General features: G+C 36.6%; 4 protein-coding genes across 4 annotated transcripts; 2 read left to right on the forward strand and 2 right to left on the reverse strand.

The window, feature by feature from the left end:
- Nucleotides 1-296: 296 nt before the first annotated feature.
- Nucleotides 297-6,232, forward strand: LOC124412631. The gene is made up of 8 exons (XM_046892668.1): nt 297-848; nt 1,505-1,678; nt 2,653-2,776; nt 3,090-3,270; nt 3,428-3,635; nt 3,906-4,056; nt 4,208-4,347; nt 4,475-6,232. The coding sequence occupies exons 1-8, from the start codon at nt 726-728 to the stop codon at nt 4,595-4,597; spliced, it is 1,224 nt and encodes a 407-aa protein (XP_046748624.1). The 5' UTR covers nt 297-725; the 3' UTR covers nt 4,598-6,232.
- Nucleotides 6,233-6,532: 300 nt separating this feature from the next.
- On the reverse strand, nt 6,533-9,153 carry LOC124412633 (eukaryotic translation initiation factor 3 subunit M). The gene is made up of 7 exons (XM_046892671.1): nt 8,994-9,153; nt 8,624-8,803; nt 8,445-8,539; nt 8,026-8,244; nt 7,638-7,906; nt 7,384-7,527; nt 6,533-7,119 (listed from the first exon to the last, which is right to left on the reverse strand). The coding sequence occupies exons 1-7, from the start codon at nt 9,036-9,038 to the stop codon at nt 6,911-6,913; spliced, it is 1,161 nt and encodes a 386-aa protein (XP_046748627.1). The 5' UTR covers nt 9,039-9,153; the 3' UTR covers nt 6,533-6,910.
- Nucleotides 9,154-9,232: 79 nt separating this feature from the next.
- Nucleotides 9,233-14,601, forward strand: LOC124412629 (cysteine--tRNA ligase, cytoplasmic). Its single transcript, XM_046892662.1, has 10 exons — nt 9,233-9,621; nt 9,755-9,948; nt 10,296-10,638; nt 10,741-10,881; nt 10,968-11,178; nt 11,995-12,470; nt 12,565-12,709; nt 12,778-12,992; nt 13,165-13,539; nt 13,643-14,601. Exons 2-10 carry the CDS (start codon nt 9,764-9,766, stop codon nt 13,769-13,771), a joined length of 2,220 nt encoding a protein of 739 aa, XP_046748618.1. The 5' UTR covers nt 9,233-9,621; nt 9,755-9,763; the 3' UTR covers nt 13,772-14,601.
- Nucleotides 14,602-14,770: 169 nt separating this feature from the next.
- LOC124412632 (TNF receptor-associated factor 6) lies at nt 14,771-17,264 on the reverse strand. The gene is made up of 5 exons (XM_046892669.1): nt 17,057-17,264; nt 16,476-16,606; nt 16,032-16,335; nt 15,798-15,949; nt 14,771-15,680 (listed from the first exon to the last, which is right to left on the reverse strand). The coding sequence occupies exons 1-5, from the start codon at nt 17,111-17,113 to the stop codon at nt 15,104-15,106; spliced, it is 1,221 nt and encodes a 406-aa protein (XP_046748625.1). The 5' UTR covers nt 17,114-17,264; the 3' UTR covers nt 14,771-15,103.
- Nucleotides 17,265-19,207: the final 1,943 nt, after the last annotated feature.

Here is a 19,207-nt window from a genome sequence, read left to right on the forward strand (position 1 = left end):
TCGAAATGCTGTAGCAATACGTATACATCGTGTGATGTATCCAAATTTTAAGTACCCTCTAGGCGGAATTGGACGCTAGTATTATAACTATGCGAGTCAAGCGCGATACTTTTTCTTCATATCCAAACCTTTTCGTGGCTGAAAATATTGAAAGAATCTAGTACCTCGTATTTAAAGCAGCATATTTCCCGAGTGACCAACAGCGTCAACGGCACATATAAACAAATATTTGAAACGATTAGATTTGTCATTTTTGGACGACCACTTGATTCGATAGTATGTTTTTGTCTCGGTGGAACGGCGGTGGGATATAATAATTGTGGGATGGTGGGATCTGGTGGGATCACGTAGAGCGTTCATAAATCAGTGTTTATTTTTAGTGAGCGCACGTCCCGAAGAATTCAAGAGTATTTGTAAATATACGCTGTTCTTTGGCGTATAAGATTTATTTATTATACAACAATCGGTTCGACAACAGAAGGATTCTTCTGTTCCACTATTGTGAAATGTCAATGTAATTTGTCCAAGTAATAATCGTATTAACAATATAAGTAAGAGTCGTGTTGAAGAGAGCCGAATAACTCCTAAAGGAAGAAGATAAATTTGTGTGTAGCAACATAGCCACAGCTGAGCGATTGCCTTCTGTCTTCTTTCTCTTAGATATAATCGCGTCCCACGGTGCGCCTCGTTACGTTTATATATCTTTTTTATACAATCATCCCAATATGCACGTCGCATGCAAATGCCTAAACGTGTCAATCAAGTCGAGGGGCAACGAACTGCAAAGGGTTAAAATTGAAGATTACGAACTGACCGCTACCGAACTCGCTGATCCCTTCTTCCGAGAGGTAAACGTTTTACACTACATTGTCAATGAAACTTGCTGCTTATGACCTTAACCACCTTAACCGAATTAATTCAACTTATTTCCACGATTCCTCTTCTCGCGCGTCACGTCGTCTACATCTAATTCATTCGCTCGGTAAATATTATCCTACTACAACTTGTCGTAAACTACCGTCAACCTGAACCTGAACAAAAATTTATTCCTAATTTCCAAAACACACTTTCCGGAACAAAGGGATGAATCTCGGTATAGCATACAGACCAGTAAAGACTTCTTATACTAAGTAAACTAGATCGCATGAAATAAATTGTTCAATAATGGTACAAACGATCTTTTTCACTGTTTACCAATTTTCATTCATTGCCAGTTACCTCATTGAGAAAATTTCGCCAATTTTACCATTTTTACCTTGGATTTTGAAAATGCCTGCAAGGAGCGAATCCGGCAAATAGAGGACAATTACAAAATATATCTGATACTATCTATCTTGATATGTTTGCACATATATTTAAACACCATATACGTGTATAAATCACCAATTTCTATTTACTAAAAACACAGTTGCACGAAACGCGTTACGCGACATAGGTTAATTCCACAATTGGATATGATAGACGATTGGATGGATGATTAAGTAATTGGCTTATGCTTCGACAGAATGTTGCGACTGTTGGAGAATTGGAGGGTATTACAAAGGAATTACCTGGTTTGGTAGAAGTTCGAAATATTGGAGCCTGGGCTATTCACCGATGTATCAATTGTTTAATGAATACTCACGCAGTCCACAGAGAACGGGGTGCAGCACTAGTTTTGATAAATACGAATGTCCTTGTAAGTATCCTAGAGTTGAGTTCAAGGCTAGTTATTGTTCCCTAATATCAATTTCTTTAGTCACAGTGATTGAAAGTCAAGAAAAGCTGAGGTTTTCTTTTCAAATTAACATTTGCGATTATTTTGCAAATAGTATTTTCAATTCCATTACAATACCATGTTTTATCATCCTTGGTTTTACAAAATTGAGATAATGTTAGATTTATTCAACGTCAAGTCATCTTTCACTGGAATTTTCGACAACGTGGATTTCTTCAAAACTCCAATCACCTAACAAGGGAATCAATTAGAATCAATTATTATTCCTGACGCTACGAAAATAGATGCATGTATATGTTTTATGATATGCTTCATTAAAATACAGAATAAGCAAAGGTATTTACTAGCGTGTGAAAAAAAACTAGATAGTCTAAGCTCATATTAATGTGCTCATTTTGTTATCTGTCGATATATAATACTTAATGAGATAGGAATACTGATACGCACTGATTAGACTCTAAGAAAAATATTGATCTGCTTAACATAAGCTTAAAAAAAATAAATTATGCAATCTAACCAATTAATTTTTCGGTTTTACTGTTGGACTTGAGATAAAAATGGTCAAAGCACTATCTCGTACTTTTTTCATGCCGAAACATGACTGTCTGTCCGACTATAGATTTGGATCAGTACTTTACAATATAGTAAACACCTTTCATTGTATTTTTAGCATACTTCACTTTTTTTAAGTGTATAATATTTTATTATCGTACCTACAGATTTGATGGAGTGAAAAAAAGTTATAGAAACCATGTGAAAACTAATAATCTTCTTTCTAAATCTTAAACTTCAAATACAGGGTAGCTTTACTCTTCGTATCCGATTTTATCAACAATTTTTCTTCAACGTTCCTAAATATCAATATTTTACGAAAAAACAAAGAGTCAATTGAAAAATGTATGAAACTGTTTGTAATTAATTTTTTTTTGTTACAGAAAAGTGCTGATGAAATAGCTAGACTAACAGCGAGCCCTAGCTTCAGTTCTATATTTAGGATAATGATTGACAATAATAACATAGACACCGTAGATTTTCTGCAACCACCTAATAAGTTTTCAGGTAATATTTCTTAGCACTGAGTATTGCTACTTGTTATTACGTCTTGTTACGTTACATATTTTAACAGTTTGTGCGTGTGTGAGAAAGAAATGCAGCGTGTCATTTTATCCAATTGGTAGAAAAACAGTGATAAAATTACTCCTCTTGCAGAGATATTTCAGTATGGTTGTCAACATGCTAGATTGTTGAAACTATTTTGATGGAATCGCGCTATCCTTATGCTTGTATCAAACCATTGGAAGATTAAGAGCATATTAGTAGTATTCGATACATTTAAAAAATTGACACTCTTTCTCGTTCCTCTGTCGTCCAGTGTCGCAGCTTCCAAGTAATCTACAATCAGCTCTTGGCGGTTTGCAACAACAGCTCGAAACAGCTGTACAGAGGGAAGTTGCTGCAACTGAAGAGAGAGTTCGAGCTTTTTCTGCCGAACAGTATCAACTTTTAGAGCAGTACAGAGAACGTGCCCATACGGAGCATAGGTTGCTTGTTGGGTAAGCTAAATTTCAGTTGACCGTAATTTTTTTACAATTTGCAGTTCTAGTTTCTTTCTTTGTTAGCTCCATCACCAGCAAAATAAAAGTATTTGATTATTTTTACTTAACTCATAATCAGCAAGCAGATCATATTAGTTACATAATGTTTTTACAGCCTAATTTGCAACCAAAAAGAAACAGAGAAACCTGCGACTATGGAAATATCTCGTGCCACTTCTGACACTATCCAACCAAATATAGCTCAACCAATGTCTAATGCATTGAATACTAGACCTCACACAGTGGCAAGTGATACAAAAATCATCGGTGGACCTAACATCAGACACCAGGCAGCTACAAAACACCCTGCCAACCTTCACCTAGTGAGTATTGCATGAATGAATTTTACTTTTAACATTTACTCAATTACCAGTAACTTACCGAGTTTTGCACTTTTGATGGATTGTCGAAATCGGTTGGGGTGTCGAGATAAATAGTTTATTGCAGTGGGGGAAAAATGAAGTTTCAAATAATGTAAATAGGTAGTTGACAAGAGTCCATCGTGCGAATTTAAATGGTTGCTTTCAATTGAACTAGTCGACTAATTCCCCTATGGTTTGTCAAAGTATTTATCTTTTTTTTTTGTAATACAGAGGAGTGGAATTGACAAGAAAGCATCGTTGAGACTGTATTCCAAGGAACCCAGTAGTTACGACGCTGAGGCACTGTTTACATTAGAAGGCATGGATGACTCATTACCCTCAGAACAAGCTCAACAATCTGAAGAAGAGTCTGACACTGATGGTAATTTAAATTGACACAAAAAAGAATGTAGTCCATTTTTGAAATTTTTACTTGTGTACAATTATATGGTCTTGTCTTATGACAGTAGTGTTCGTAAGAGAGTAATCACAATTATTTCAAATAAATTTCAAATAACATCCTATATTTTTAGATTCCGGCCATGACGAAGGTATTCATATTCCGCGAGGACAGAGAGGCGGCCATCCAACCCTTGCTAAATCCTTGCCAGTCAGTGTTCCTGTATTTCCCTCCTTCACCCGCCAAATTCAGCATGATCAAGGAGATGATCAGGTATGTAACGCAACGATTTACTATTTTTGCAGTAGTCTCACTGATAATCAATTTCTATCCTGATTGCAGGAATACTTCACACAATAAATTAAGAAAAGTAACGACAATATATGTGTATTTTCAACAGCTATCGAGGGATCCACACGATCCGCATAATATTCGTGCATCAATGAAGGCTCTGGCAAAGAGTGTTCATGGAGATACAGTCTTTGGTGATTTGCCACGTCCACGATTTTCTACTCAGATCTAACCTGGTACTTGTACAAAGATGTACTGTATTCTAATCACAATTATTGTTTAACCATAAAATTGTTGAAGAATTTCAGCCACAACTGAAAATGAGTCGAGAAATTAAAGATAAAAAGGTCGAGTGAATAGTTTTGAGATATTTTCGCATGTTTTGTAGTGAATGACAAATTTCGTTTTATTCAAGAATTTTGTTTTCTACAGATTAGGTGTATAAATGAAGAAAAACAAAGTAGAGATTATTGTGCGTGTGTGTGTGTGTGGATATATATTCACTTAACAAAAATAGTAAAAGAAATACTCAAAATTAAATTATAAAGCAGAAAAATGTATACACCTGTGTATATACTATGTATGTACGCATGTATAAAAATTGAAGTTGTATACTTACGTTTGGAGAATAGGTAACAGGCCATTGGAACTGATTAAACTTTTAAGAATGGCATATCGAAAAGTGATTAGGACTGTCGATTAAGTTTCCTAAACACGATCAAGTCGCTTTCACTTAGAATTCCATACATCTTGCATAAATATACTTATAATCATAGGTAGGTATGAGTTGAGTACCATACATGACTTGTAGATTAATAAGGCAATCTTGAACTGTTAATTTTCCTTGTAAAGCCTTACGAGTTCGAATTGAAGGTTTTTTTTTTGCCATTCTTGTCCCTGCTTACCAATTTGCAAAGTCGATGCAGAGTCTAATCAGCGTGTGCATATGCATTGCATGACAAAGCTTGCTTATTCAGATAATGCCACGTGTGATTTTCATATTTTTCTTATTGTTCTATTGTTATCATCATATTTCTATTGTAATTAATTGTAAACAAGGTCATACCTTTTCACGCGATATTTGATAAATGATCATACTCTAAGAGTATACCTGCGGTGTTAATATGGCCTTGCAGAGAATTCTAATATTACATTGACTAATTTCTTACACGTAAATTGTTGTTAGTAACCAAGTGGATACATTATCAATACTATCATAAATGCGATCTGTAGTCTTGCACGGACGTGCAGCAGTTTAAATGTAAAACTATCTATATCAGTTCAGGATTCTATTCTGTACATGTTTCAATTACATTTTTTGGAATGATACCAACATGCATACACGCGTACATACAGAAATAAGTACAGATATACTCACCCTTCCACTTATGGATTTAATTTTTTATCTATTACAATGACTGTGACTGGGGGCTGGCTCATCCTGTAATTTTATCCTCTGTGACAAAAGTGACAAACTGCTAGAGTGAGTTTGGATTTTTCAATCCGAGAATAAAGTTTCGAAATACATTGTTCTGGAATATAATATGACTGACACTTGGTTATGAGAATACCAAGGATAAAAAGAGAGCTTGAATGGTGTGCTGCAGTAATCATTATAAAATTGAATACCGATCGCAATTTTGTGTATAGACCCCAGAGAATGTCATTCATTTTGTAAACTACTCAATCATGAATGTTATCATTTCTCTTTTTCTACTCGACTCTAAGTTATTGTTTTTCAGTGATGTTCTCGATATTACTAAATACATTTTGTTTTCGGACACTTTCAAATTTCTTTGTATTACAAGTACTCGATCTAGTTTTTCAATATATATATATATATATCTTTTTAAAATTAAAAATCAATGTTTGTGATTGAAAATGTAATATTGTGTTCTAAAATGATCCTGAAAGACAGCTCCCAAGAAATTGGTGAGAAACTCGTGTCTACAGTCAACTTTTTACCATTATGCCGACGAATAGTATTACAGATGATATCAAAAATGCCTTGATGAATATTGCTTGCTCTACTAATAGGAGGCAGCTAATAATTAATGTATGCGTAATGAGTAATCTTATGTCAAGTGCCGTATGAAAGGTCTATCATATTAAAAAGGAAATACGAATATTACATTACCCCAGTTTTAGTCTTACGTCAATGCTTTTGTTCAAAGGTAACTAGTTGTATGCATATTTGCGCCACATCTCGCACTTGAAAACAGTTGCATCAGTTAATGATCACAGAATAACTGTTGGGTACATGTTAGTCGTTAATGGAATGTATTTTGATAGAAATTGGGTTTTTATTCCGATAATTTTGTTTCGTAATATTAAAAAATGGAGCTACTGCATTCATTAGATCTGTGTAACATGGTTTGGAGTAACTGAAAGTTATCTATATTATGACAAAGTGGAATACAGTAAAAGCACAGCGATACTTAAGTTATACAAATATTTTATGTTTGAAGAATTGAACATAAAAAATACTTCCATATGTCATCGCAAGCTGGATTCAAATGAAATGTTGTATTTGCTACTATTCGGATCATTTTGTTTTTGCCGCAAGTTCGATTTGAGCTGCCGCAACTGTTTTCATGCCTTCCTGAACTGCGGAAAGGTTGGTTTTCCACGCAGCCAACAGGTCCCTTAGCTGGGTCCATTGAGCACGGCCAAAAGTTCGGTGCATTGTGCTTGATACAAGCACTTTGTGGCCAGCTTGATCCATTCGAGCTCGAACCAGTTTCGTTTTCAAAACTATAAAAACCAAAGCTTGAGTAATGATCTCACGTAGCAAAGATATAACACTAGTAGTTCACAGTAATTTGAATGATTGATCTTAGTGCTTCATTATAGCTTATGTTGAACAACTCGATAACTCAACAGCAATTTAGATGCTCCTGAGTCAGTACTGGTTCATTTGATATTCCCCATTTCGTAAATACCTGTGCATAACAAATCACGGGTGCAATACGATTTGGGATAAGGTATGGAAAATCTGAATTTTCATTAAACTCTTACCATCGATTATAAAGCTTTCTACTTCATTCTCCTCGATCTGCAATTCAGCTTGGATAGTGTCGAATGACATTTCAGGATTTGTTTCAGCAAGCTGCATAAATGTCAGTAATCGCATCTTTTTAATGTTTTGCTCATGGTTCAATCCTGCAGTCACATAAATTTAAAAAAAATTCGAATTGTTAGTTATTTTCTTAAAGATCTCTGAAAATATTGGAAACTTGGAAAATCTATTCGGATTTGTACATCTAACACACCTAGAATATGCTCGACGAATTCCTTATGATTTTTGTAAAACTGAAGATATGCAGGTAGTTTTTCTTGGACAAAAACTAGAAGTAAATCGTGAATGAGCTCTCCTTCTAAAAATCTCACAGGTTTTAGAGCCAGCAGTGGATCCAGCAGGAAAGTATTTGGGTCGGCAAGCGCAGCCAAAATACAACGCTGGGCATCTTCTCTGGGAGCAGACGCACTTTCAGCGGTATATGTACCCAGTAGGGCAACCATCACTGCAGCTGCTTGTTCACTGGAAGTTATCGTTCAGAATGAATTGCAGTAAGAAACCAGTGATGTAAAATGAACGAATTACAGTTTCAAGTATAATTGAAGGACTTTTAATTAGTTTTAGCTTTTGTGTTGTTTTACCTTTGTTTGCAACTGAGTAACACTTCATGCAAGAGGCGATACAATTTCTGCATTTGTTCGTTGGATGGTGGGCACGGAGCAAATTGCGCCTTCAGTTGATCCACTCCACCATACACAGCTTTGACTTGATCTACATTACGTGCAATTTGTACCAGGTGGTAGTAAACATGATATCTCATAGGTGATTTTTCATCCAAGGATTGAAACAGGAGCCAGAGTCTGTAATAAAGCATGCAATTTTGGTCAGTTGTCGAATGTTTCAATCACAAAACTCCTTGTTATTTATCGATGTAATTAATTAATTTCTTCAGAGTCTAATTGAAATGCTAACTTTTTCACAGGTTTAGAATTCGAGTTTTACAGTTTTTCATGTACAGGGCTAATTTTATATCCAAGGAAACAGTTTCAAAAATACTTACGCCTTGAGACAAACAACTCCAAGTTTTTGACCTGGAGCTTTTGTCAACTTTTCGCAGAATGCCAAAATCAAATTTTCAGCACGTTCGATAGGAATCTGTAAATGGATAATGAAAGAAAATATGTTGAAACAAGTTATCGAAATGCAAGTTGCGATATAGTATTCGCACATACAACTTACCAGAACCATAATGGAAACTATATCGTTTAGAATTGTTTCAATTTCCGTTTCATTTCCCTCCTTGAAACAGGCGTCGCAGACGCCAATGATTTTATGCAAATCATCTTCGATTCCTCTTGGAGATTTCTCCTCGCTTATTTCAGCGCCCAAACTCTTGAAATATACCCGTAATTCTTGTGCCTGTTGCAGTAAAGGATTAATTAAGACTGAATAATGCAAGTCCATACAATCGTAAACCTAACCTAAACCTAACCGCCCATCAGCGAATCACAGAGTTTCGGACTGAAGGTACTTTAACATGTAACGTTGCCGAAATTAAGGCTTAATTCCGTGAAATAGAGCTCGGGATGTAATCGTTAAATCTTCTTACTTGGTCCTCTAAGGGCAAGTCCATAAATACCGCTGGAACCTGCATTTTGAGATGTTACGAACCACGTTTCCGCGCAGCGAACACTTCCAAAAGGTCTCTCTCACTTTTCCCTACTTCGCTGCTTACTCGTTGGCGGTTCGGCCAGGCTGAGAAACGTGAGAAAAACAAATTGTCGTCACGTAATCCAACGATTGCAGTTCAGTGATCAATGACAAATCAACGACGTCGCACACCTGTGGTCCTAAATTTGCGAACAAATCCAAAAAAAAGCTATCATTACCGACTCTAGATCACCTTTGCGCCAATATCACTCCATCATAAACCTGCGTGTAGATGTTGCGGGTCGCATTTGACAGCTGTCAGTTTCACGTGTTCAGTGTCGGAGTGGTCATTCTGATGAACGGAAATAAAACTCGGGTCTAAATTCACTCGGTTGGTCGTTAAGAGGGAGAGGAAGGAAATGCTGTACACGCTGTGCAAACCACAGTCACTTGAGATTTTTCACCTGCGTTATAAATGACGTTTTAAGGCCTGAGTCAGAGGTTATACCTGGGCGTCGTTCTTTTTTCACCCTTCTAATTAATGAATTAGTTAGATTCAATTCTTCATCTTTTGTTTCGACTTTTCGGTAAGTTGAGATTTTTTTTACATACAATACATTTTACAGCTGAACCAGGTTTGTTTTATATAGACACATGGATTGTTCAGTTGAGTAAAAAAATTTTACCACATGTCTTCTATAAGTAATACTTTCCACACAGGTTCTCAATATGTCTAATAACAAGCGTTCGCAACCGTCATGGAGTCCACCAGATGTCAAATCTCATGTGACGCTGAAACTGTTCAATAGTCTAACTCGACAAAAAGAGGAATTCATACCTCAAAATGGAAATAGAGTTTGCTGGTACAGTTGTGGTCCAACGGTGTACGACGCCTCACATATGGGCCATGCCAGGTATACTTATTGTTCACTTAGAATGCGTCTACCATATGCTAGCACAATAATAAAATGAGCCCTTTGAAGCTTTGTTTATTAAATTTTGTTAATTTCCATTGATTTGAAAAAAAAATTTCTGCTGACATTAAAGAAGTTGATCGTACATGTTTTGAGACAAGAAAATACCAAACTACACATCGTTATTTATCATCGTGCAATACAACTAAAAATATTTTATCTTTGTTTTGTTCCCTCACATTCCATATGCTTACGGAATATCTGTGTCGGAGATTGTGTTATCAAATATTAATCACTTTTAACAGGTTCAAGTTCATCTAAAAAAATGTTGAATTTCATATGTCCAGGTCTTATATATCCTTTGATATATTGCGGCGTGTACTCTCTGACTACTTCGGCTACGATGTCTTGTACGTGATGAATATCACTGATATAGATGACAAAATTATAAAAAGAGCAAGACAAAATCACTTGTATGAAGAGTACATCAAAGAAAACCACAATCTTGACAAAGTACTGGATGACGCGAAGAAGGTGATGACGGCATTTGAGGGTACAGTCAGATCTACTTCTGATCCCGACAAAACCCGTATGATGGAAACAATGCTGAACAAAATTACCAGGGCAGTGGAAGATCTTGAAAAGGCTGTTAAAGAAAATGATCAAGTCAAGTTGAAAGAGTCCCAGAATGTAAGGGAGGATATTATTCCTGAGACTTTTATTCACTGTAATTAAAGTGGAGCTGACTACTCAGGGGTTTAACCATTTGAAATATCGGAATTGATTTTGCAGGCCTTACTGAACCAAGCAAGGGATCCTCTTGCCGAATGGCTTGATAGAGAAAAGGGATCTACAGTCACTGAAAATTCCATCTTCAACAAGCTGCCACAGTATTGGGAGACAGAGTATCATAAAGATATGGATGCCCTTAATGTGAGACTTGATACATATTGGCATGGATGTAAAGGAGCAATTCTGAATATAATACTAGCGTTTTTACCAAATTGCGTATTTTTCAGGTGTTGCGGCCGAATGTGCTGACAAGAGTTAGTGAATACATTCCTGAAATTATAGATTATATTAAAAAAATCATTGCTAATAATCTTGCATACGAAAGTAATGGTTCTGTTTACTTCGACGTGGGTGGCTTTGATAAACGGGAAAATCATCATTATGCCAAACTTGTTCCTGAGGCTTACGGAGACGCCAACAGTTTGCAAGAGGGAGAAGGTGATCATAATTATTATAGTTACCTTTCACTTTTGTGTATCTGGATTGAACGTGCGAATAATGATTCTTGACTGTATGCCAATATTCTAGAGAAATTTCAGAAGTAGTGATAGATTTTGCATTTAATTCATAGTTGCATAACCAGCACTGGTGAAGAAGTTTATATATAGTTTTTGTGGCTCTTGACTTTCACTTGATAAACCGTATCTATTGTCTGTCCATGTCCATAATTTGATTGAATCCAAGCACCTAGATAAACAGTTATAAAACCCCAAACATGTAGTATGATGCAACATTGACGAATGTTTCTTGATAATTTCATTAATTGTGACTTAAAGCTCTTAAGCCCTATTTCGGCCTCTCAAAGTAATAAGAATGCTTGTAAAATAGGATTTAAAATGATCATCTAGTCTAGTTTTGGAGGTATTTTTAATGCATATAACGTGAATGTGTCGAGTATGAATAAATCATGCATGGTGATGTATGTGATTCGGGGAGTGGCGGTGGCAGGAGAGCCCACCTTACTTTCTTCCTCTGCACACCCCTTGGGGCTGGTGGGACCAGGTCCAACGCTTCTTCTTGTCTTCATCTTTACGTTTTGAGTATTTCAAGAGTTGGCAATCTGGCGACCGCCACCTACATTCAACATTCACACATTCATTGTTGGCCTTTTAGAAGTAGATTCCAGTGCCCCAAACATTGAGATGAAGAAAGGAGGAAGTGATGGACCTAGTATTTACCATTGCTACTAAATTTCAAACAACTGACTGAATAATATCATCATTGATTTACAAAGCTTTATATCTCTCCTTGTAGGTGACTTGTGCATTTCTGAAGATCGTCTCTCTGAAAAACGATCGCCAACAGATTTTGCACTTTGGAAATGCTCGAAGGCAGGCGAACCTTGGTGGAACAGCCCCTGGGGTAAGGGTCGTCCTGGATGGCATATAGAATGCTCAGTTATGGCTTCTGCGATCTGTGGGGAAAGTCTAGATATTCATACGGGTGGGGTGGATTTAAAATTTCCACATCACGATAATGAGTTAGCGCAAGCTGAAGCTTATTTTGATAATTCACATTGGGTGAGATATTTTTTGCACTCGGGGCATTTGACAATAGCAGGATGTAAGATGTCAAAATCCTTGAAAAACTTTGTGACTATTCAAGATGCCTTGAAAAAAAATACAGCAAGGCAGCTCCGACTAGCATTTCTCCTGCATTCTTGGAAGGATACGTTGGATTATAGTGATAATACAATGGAAATGGCTATCCAGTATGAGAAGTTTTTGAATGTAAGTCTATCCTTAAATGCATAAATTTGGATTTTAAAATTTTATTCCTCTTTAGAGCCGTATCACATTTCACATATACTCTTTATTTTTTTAGGAATTCTTTCTCAATGTTAAAAGTAGGATTAGGCAAATGAGCAATAATACGACTTTGAATACTTTTAGTAAGTGGAACAAGGCTGAACTAGAACTTTATAAAAAATTTTGCACTACAAAAGATTCTGTACATGCCGCTCTTTGTGGTAAGTTGTTATATTTATTAATGTTCAACAAATACATGAGTTATAATAATTTTCTAATAATTTTACAGATAACATTGACACTAGATCGGCATTGGATGCTTTGAGGGATATTGTTGCACACAGCAATATCTACATGAGGGATAGTACAGGTTTGAATAATTTATTGCTCCGTGACATTGCCGTGTACATCACAAAAATACTTTCCGTTTTTGGTGCAATTCCTAATTTCCACCATGCCAACATTGGATTTCCTCTTGCTTGCGACAATAATGACAGTAATAACGTAAGTATGTAATGAAGCGATTTCTATACAATACTCGTTTTTGAAACAACTGATTTAATTTGAAAAAACGGCTCTCATTTTGTTCTTATGAATCCATGTTCAGTTTGCCTTCAATATTATGTTATTGCTTGAAAAGAAATTCCCCCGATGTTCATCATTCACGTTTACTCAGATTGAGGAAAAAGTAATGCCATACTTGGAGATTCTTGCGGATTTCCGAGGAAGCGTAAGATCTCAAGCAAGAACTTCGAAGGCTACCAATATTCTCGAAGAATGCGATCGATTACGAGATGAGATTCTACCAAATGTTGGTGTAAGATTGGAAGATCACGAAGGCGAAGCTAGTATTGTGAAGTTGGTGGACAGGGAAACTTTACTAAAAGAAAAAGAGGCTAAAAGACTACTCAAAGCTGAAAAAGCTGCCGAAGAAGAGAGAAAAAAAGCCGAAGCACAAGCTCTGGCAGCAGCAAAAGACGCCAAAAATAAAATACCACCGAGTGATATGTTCAAGCTTGAAAAAGAAAAATACTCTCAGTTCGACGATAAGGTAACATTCTGAATATTAGAAACCATCATAGATGGTAGCAGAATGAATCCATCACGTGAAATAATGAAAGGTATTATATAGTAGAATTTCAAATGATTTTCAGGGACTACCAACTCACGACATTGACGGAAAAGAAATCAGTAAGGGTCAGTTGAAAAAGTTGCAGAAAATTCAACAGGCTCAGGAGCAAAAATATAACAAGTATCTATCCACCCTCCAAAATGGCGTATAGTTAACGACGGTTGTGGCACCTAGTGTATACGGCGGCACAAAACTTACCAGAGTCTATCTTACAGACAATTTATGACAGATATTGTATTTCTCACTTGTATAGTGATTGCCTATTCTCTTGAGATTAATCACAAAGGGCACGATCTGTGGCGCACAGGTTCTTCTTGCAGAAAGTACCAGATAATCAGGTAGCAAAAAAAAGTATATTCGTACAATATAAATATTGAGATACAAATCCGAAATGATCTCAAGGTAGACGATGCTAGTAGTTTTTATCCTCAGAGGTATTTCTTAGTTATTACTTTTAATTTGATTTACTTTCGGTCTTCATGCCATTTATCCAATTCCATCTGGATATTATAATAGTATGCTAAATTTAATTCACGGAGAATTCCAGACTGTTTAGATTAGGCTGCACATCTTACAGTCTTGGATTTTGCTCTTGAATTTCTTACAGACAGTTTTACGAGACAGAACACCTTTGAATAATTTTAGAGCATGGAATTCCCCATTTGTACACCTAGAGTGGTTGATTCTCTCGCTCGAAATTTGCGTTTATTTGATATTATATTTACGTGAGAAATTGAAGCCATCAGCAATAGATTCAATTTTGTTAATTCTTCATAAATAGAATTGTCGGGAAAAACATCATCTTTGCCGTTTCTTCAAGCCCACATTTACAACTAAAATTTACTATATGAAATAGCTTATTATAAAAATTGCATAGTATTTATTGGAGGTAGGAGGAAAGACTTGCGTGTGAATTTTCATAAATTATTTATTGTAATAACGTTCGCAATATTTTACTATAATTTAATAAACTAGTAAAAGGCCATTTAGTATTTGTAGTTTTCTTTTATTTTTATATAGTTATTCCCAAAAAAAATTGCGTCTCTTATAATGACGGCGATTTAAAGTAACTACGAACTTTGGAAAAATATTTGCATTTCTTAGCTTGATCTGTGCGACGTGTAATTGTATGGTACTATTTTTTAAAAGATTCACATGGACGGAAAAAAACTTCTTCCTTACATGTACATGTCGCGTGTAAGATTGACTAATAAAATTATAGATAGTCTGGACGGAGTCTTGAAGTGACATGCAAAAGCTGAACGCCATGCTGAGATTCTTTAGATTACGGCAGAAGCGTCGACTATTTCCACTTGCATCGTGATAATTGATTGACAAATTGTATCTGAACTGGACATAGCCCTTTGGAGTAGAAAACGGAGATTATAATGAGTGCCAGTTCAAACTATTTTATGATTTATTTAGCCGTAATGTGGGTTCTAAGGAAATTACGTTAATTTCAATCAATCCTGTTGGGAAATATCTAAATTGATTTAACTTCCACTCTCATGATCATACTGTCTTCTCGTAAAAATTCAACTAAATCCTTGATTAAAACAAATTCCGTATACCCGAAACTTCGTTTGTTCAATTCACAAGTAGGCTTCTTAAATGCCTCCAGTTCAGGTTTGGAGAAAGTAGTTTCTCGTATATTACGTTCGGAATTCACAGGATGAACTAGTACGAAGCTAATCGACCCATTGAACGGCCAGTCTAATGCATCATCATTTTCCGAATGCATCATGTGAATTAAGAGAGACAAGTAGCGAGGATCTTTAGAAGATACATTTATCCTAGCACAAATTTTGTAACCATTAGGAGATGTATAGAATCCAGGACTGTAAAACATTTTTAGAGAATCAGTCGTCATGATCTCAAGTTTGTCTCTGAATGATTCAAGCTTCCAAATATAAAGACCGTTGCAATAACGCAGGATCATTTCTTCGTCATTATATCGTACTGAAGTCCGGATGGAAGATAGATGGTTTTGCTGATTAGAAAGACTTATGGTGAGCTCACGGTTCTGCTGCTCTAAGACGACGATTCTCTCGTAGAGTGTTCTGTGCAGAAAAAAACCATCTGTAAAGTATAGTTAATTTTCCGTGGAAAGCAATAGTAACTTATATCATTTGATTCGCGATAATCAATTATGGTTATCAATTCACGAGTGAATTTACTTGACTAATTCCTGCCAATCTGGATATGGCTCATCTTGGGTTGAGAGCGAAGTTTTTTTTGGGGGTGGGTCCCACCATTTGTATTCCATAGCTCTGGTACCTGATCCAGTTTGTTCCAAGGAGGTTAGTTTTGGAATTACCTTTGCCACTAACTGCAAAATTTCATAATAGTTCAATCGTTTGGTAACGTTATGAAATGTTGATAAACGCAAATGTCTCAAGTACTGCACTTACAGTGAGATGTGAACTTGTTGATTGCTCCAAATGCGTTTTCAGTGCTTCTTCCGAAACAACAATGTCAGAACATCCGATGGATTTAAATGGGCATGACACGTGTTCACCAACTTGTCTTCTAAAGTCACATTTATTCATATGACTGTCTATGTCAATTGGCGACAATTCGATGGCACATCCAAATTGTTGGTAAGGGCAATGTGCTCGCTGTTGGGATATTTCTCGCCGTGTGAAGAGATCTGGGAATAAATCACTCTCCGGCTGTAATGGTTGACTATCCACAGGACAGCATGTTCCTTTTTTCCTATAGGAAACAGAAATCACCAATTTAGAGAAAATTTTAAATTCAATCATTTTTAGGAGTCAACAAGTCGTTTGTAGTTGTAATTCTTAGAAAGCAAAGATATCTACAAATGAATAGTATTATAATGAGACGATGCTTACTGGAGCCACATATTAATGCATTGCGCACAAAACTTGTGGCCACATGAAGTCAATACTGGATCGCGTAACCAGGTCAGGCAAATGGGACACTCAAATCGAGATTCCAAATCCACTCTGTTATTTTCTGTATTCTATAAACGTAGGAGAAAAACTATTAATGTATTAAATTGTTGGGACTAAGAGTAAGAATTGAAGTATCACATGAAAATACAATGGATTATTCACAAGGTCCTGCCCTTGAAATGCGGAGTGTAGCATCTGTAGAAAACGTTGAGTAAGAGATTGACAAGCGCCTATCAACTAGTAACTACTCTGCATTAGTTGTGTCCAGGCAAAATGCATTTACATGAGTTAAGTGCACGAGGAGACAACAATCCAAGTCTGAGGTTAACTCACGCAAGGTTACAAAGGGGGGACGGCATCTTCCTTATATGTACTTAAATAACTATGGAGGCTTTTATACCAGAATGGTTCAAGGAGTATTGAGTACGCTCAGATCAAATGAACTGGATAACTCATACCGTACATTGTGTGATGATACTGACTATAGTAACAATCCATAGACACAACGTCCTACTTACAGCGACATTTCCGTCGTCGTCCTTACGATGCTTATTTAGATCATTAGATGATGCCATTTCCTGCAACTGTTGTCATGATATCAATTTGTTGCAAAAAAGATTAGGAACCGTACGTAACGATTCCAGTGGCATACAATGATGGTTTTTTCCAGCTGCTTCCGCCTGCTTCCAGCACAGAACATAACATGAACGCGCGATACCACCTGACCACACCACTGCACACAATCTTATTTGCCTGTGCATACACACGTAACCCAACCTAACTTCTGAGCATGAAAACATATAGGCAGTTGCCAGCCGATAGGCGTTTTAGTGGGACGGAAAAATTGCATGTAAGTAATAAAGAGTATTATTAGTTGCCAGCAATCTGGCGCTTTGGATCACAAAAACGGTTGCATGCAATGGTATAAGCGTTGAGTATAAGTGAAAACTTGTGAGAAACATGTTGTCGTTTGCAATCGATGAAAAGGACTTTGTTCCTGAGGCATAACCTCTTTCATACACCCTTTTAGTTGTGTTTTTATGATCCTGGGGGTCCAATTTGACCAGTAAAGATAATACGAATCGATTTTAAGACAAAAAATTTTGACTCAAAAAAAAGTATGGCTAACCCCTCTGGATTTTTGGTGATAATTTCGAAGTTTTGAAAAATCCTGGAATCAGTTTTTTGACGTACTGTATTGACGTGATTTTGCGAGAGAAATCGATTGCGCATGGCCCGAATCCGCTGCGTGCAATGGATCGAGTGTAACGGACGGAATTAATAAAATTTGCGAAAACTTTTAGAGGAGGAGGGTAAGATGAATCACAAAGGAAAAGATTCAAGGTTTCAGTTTCAGTTTATTCAACATACTTTGATCGTGGTACAAATGTTCCAGCGTCAGTGCATGAACTCTAACAGATGGCTGAATAGTAGGTGGCAGATGAAGAGAAATGCAAGAAAATGCTTGTACATTATGTATTAAATTTAACTATTCTATAAGAAGGAAAATGTTCTACATACACAACCTTAGGTGAAATATGAAAAATGTTGTATCAGATAGTTATGATTGTAGTTTGTCAGTAGAGTTGATGTTCCAGCATGCGTGCAGGTGCTACGACTCTCTGCAAGATATGATCTGTGCGTACTGTTATTATTTCATGTAACGTGTATTGATGAAACACCAATAAAAGACTTGATTCTTTTGTATATTTTTCTGTATTTCTCTGATGTAGATCGAATCGGCAAAAAGAGATTTTTAGACGATCTGAGAAATGCCTCTGCAATCATTTCTTTGATGCACTATAACGACGTAAGTTTGTAAGTAAAATCGATTGCGCGTAGCCCGGATACGCTGCGAGCAACCGATCAAGAGTTATAGCCAAAAGACGAAATCCTGATTTAGTGATTTTTGAGCTGCATCGTCTTCGCTTCGTCGTTCCTCTGCTGTGAGTCCTACTTCCTTTTTCCTGTGTTTTTTGTGGTCCTGGGGGTCCACTTACTTTGAAGAAGCTCATACTAATCGAATGTCGAAATTGACCTGTAAAGGAAGGCATTGAGATTGTTGGCAAAAATATCGGCGACTCCGGAAAGTGCTACAATAAATTTTTTGAGGCACTATTCCGACGTAATTTTGCAAGAGGAATCGAATAAGCGCAGTCCCAATACGCTGCGAGCGATAGCTGGAAAGTTACGGCCGAAAAACTCATGATTTTCGTCGTCATTTCTCCGCTGCTGGTCCTACGCTCTTTTTGATGTGATTTCTGAGTTCCTGGGGGTCGAATTACTCTAGAGATGGTCATACAAATCGGTTTTGAGACGAGAAATTTCCGGCTCCGAAAATGACCAAAAAAGTAAGGCTAACCCCTTTGGATTTTTGGCGAAAATTTCGACGATTCCGAAAAGTGCTACAATAAATTTTTGAGAACACTATTCCGACGTAATTTTGCGAGAGGAATCGAATAAGCGCAGTCCCAATACGCTGCGAGCGACAGCTGAAAAGTTACGGCCGAAAAACTCATGATTTTCGTCGTCATTTCTCCGCTGCTGGTTCTACGCTCTTTTTGATGTGATTTCTGAGTTCCTGGGGGTCGAATTACTCTAGAGATGGTCATACAAATCGGTTTTGAGACGAGAAATTTCCGGCTCCGAAAATGACCAAAAAAGTAAGG

Source organism: Diprion similis, chromosome 11, assembly GCF_021155765.1.
Source record: "Diprion similis isolate iyDipSimi1 chromosome 11, iyDipSimi1.1, whole genome shotgun sequence".
Taxonomy (NCBI): Eukaryota; Metazoa; Arthropoda; class Insecta; order Hymenoptera; family Diprionidae; genus Diprion; species Diprion similis.

Coding starts and splice junctions, on each gene's coding strand:
- LOC124412632 (XM_046892669.1), bottom strand. CDS start 17,113: ATGGCATCATCTAATGATCTAAATAAGCATCGTAAGGACGACGACGGA. Junction 16,607..17,056: donor ACGACGACGGAAATGTCGCT/GTAAGTAGGACG, acceptor CTACGTTTATAG/AATACAGAAAATAACAGAGT. Junction 16,336..16,475: donor TGCATTAATATGTGGCTCCA/GTAAGCATCGTC, acceptor TGTTTCCTATAG/GAAAAAAGGAACATGCTGTC.
- LOC124412629 (XM_046892662.1), top strand. CDS start 9,764: ATGTCTAATAACAAGCGTTCGCAACCGTCATGGAGTCCACCAGATGTC. Junction 9,949..10,295: donor TCACATATGGGCCATGCCAG/GTATACTTATTG, acceptor TCATATGTCCAG/GTCTTATATATCCTTTGATA. Junction 11,179..11,994: donor CAGTTTGCAAGAGGGAGAAG/GTGATCATAATT, acceptor CTCTCCTTGTAG/GTGACTTGTGCATTTCTGAA.
- LOC124412631 (XM_046892668.1), top strand. CDS start 726: ATGCACGTCGCATGCAAATGCCTAAACGTGTCAATCAAGTCGAGGGGC. Junction 1,679..2,652: donor TGATAAATACGAATGTCCTT/GTAAGTATCCTA, acceptor TTTTTGTTACAG/AAAAGTGCTGATGAAATAGC. Junction 2,777..3,089: donor ACCACCTAATAAGTTTTCAG/GTAATATTTCTT, acceptor TCTGTCGTCCAG/TGTCGCAGCTTCCAAGTAAT.
- LOC124412633 (XM_046892671.1), bottom strand. CDS start 9,038: ATGCAGGTTCCAGCGGTATTTATGGACTTGCCCTTAGAGGACCAA. Junction 8,540..8,623: donor TAGTTTCCATTATGGTTCTG/GTAAGTTGTATG, acceptor ATCCATTTACAG/ATTCCTATCGAACGTGCTGA. Junction 7,120..7,383: donor AGAAAGCTTTATAATCGATG/GTAAGAGTTTAA, acceptor TGGTTTTTATAG/TTTTGAAAACGAAACTGGTT.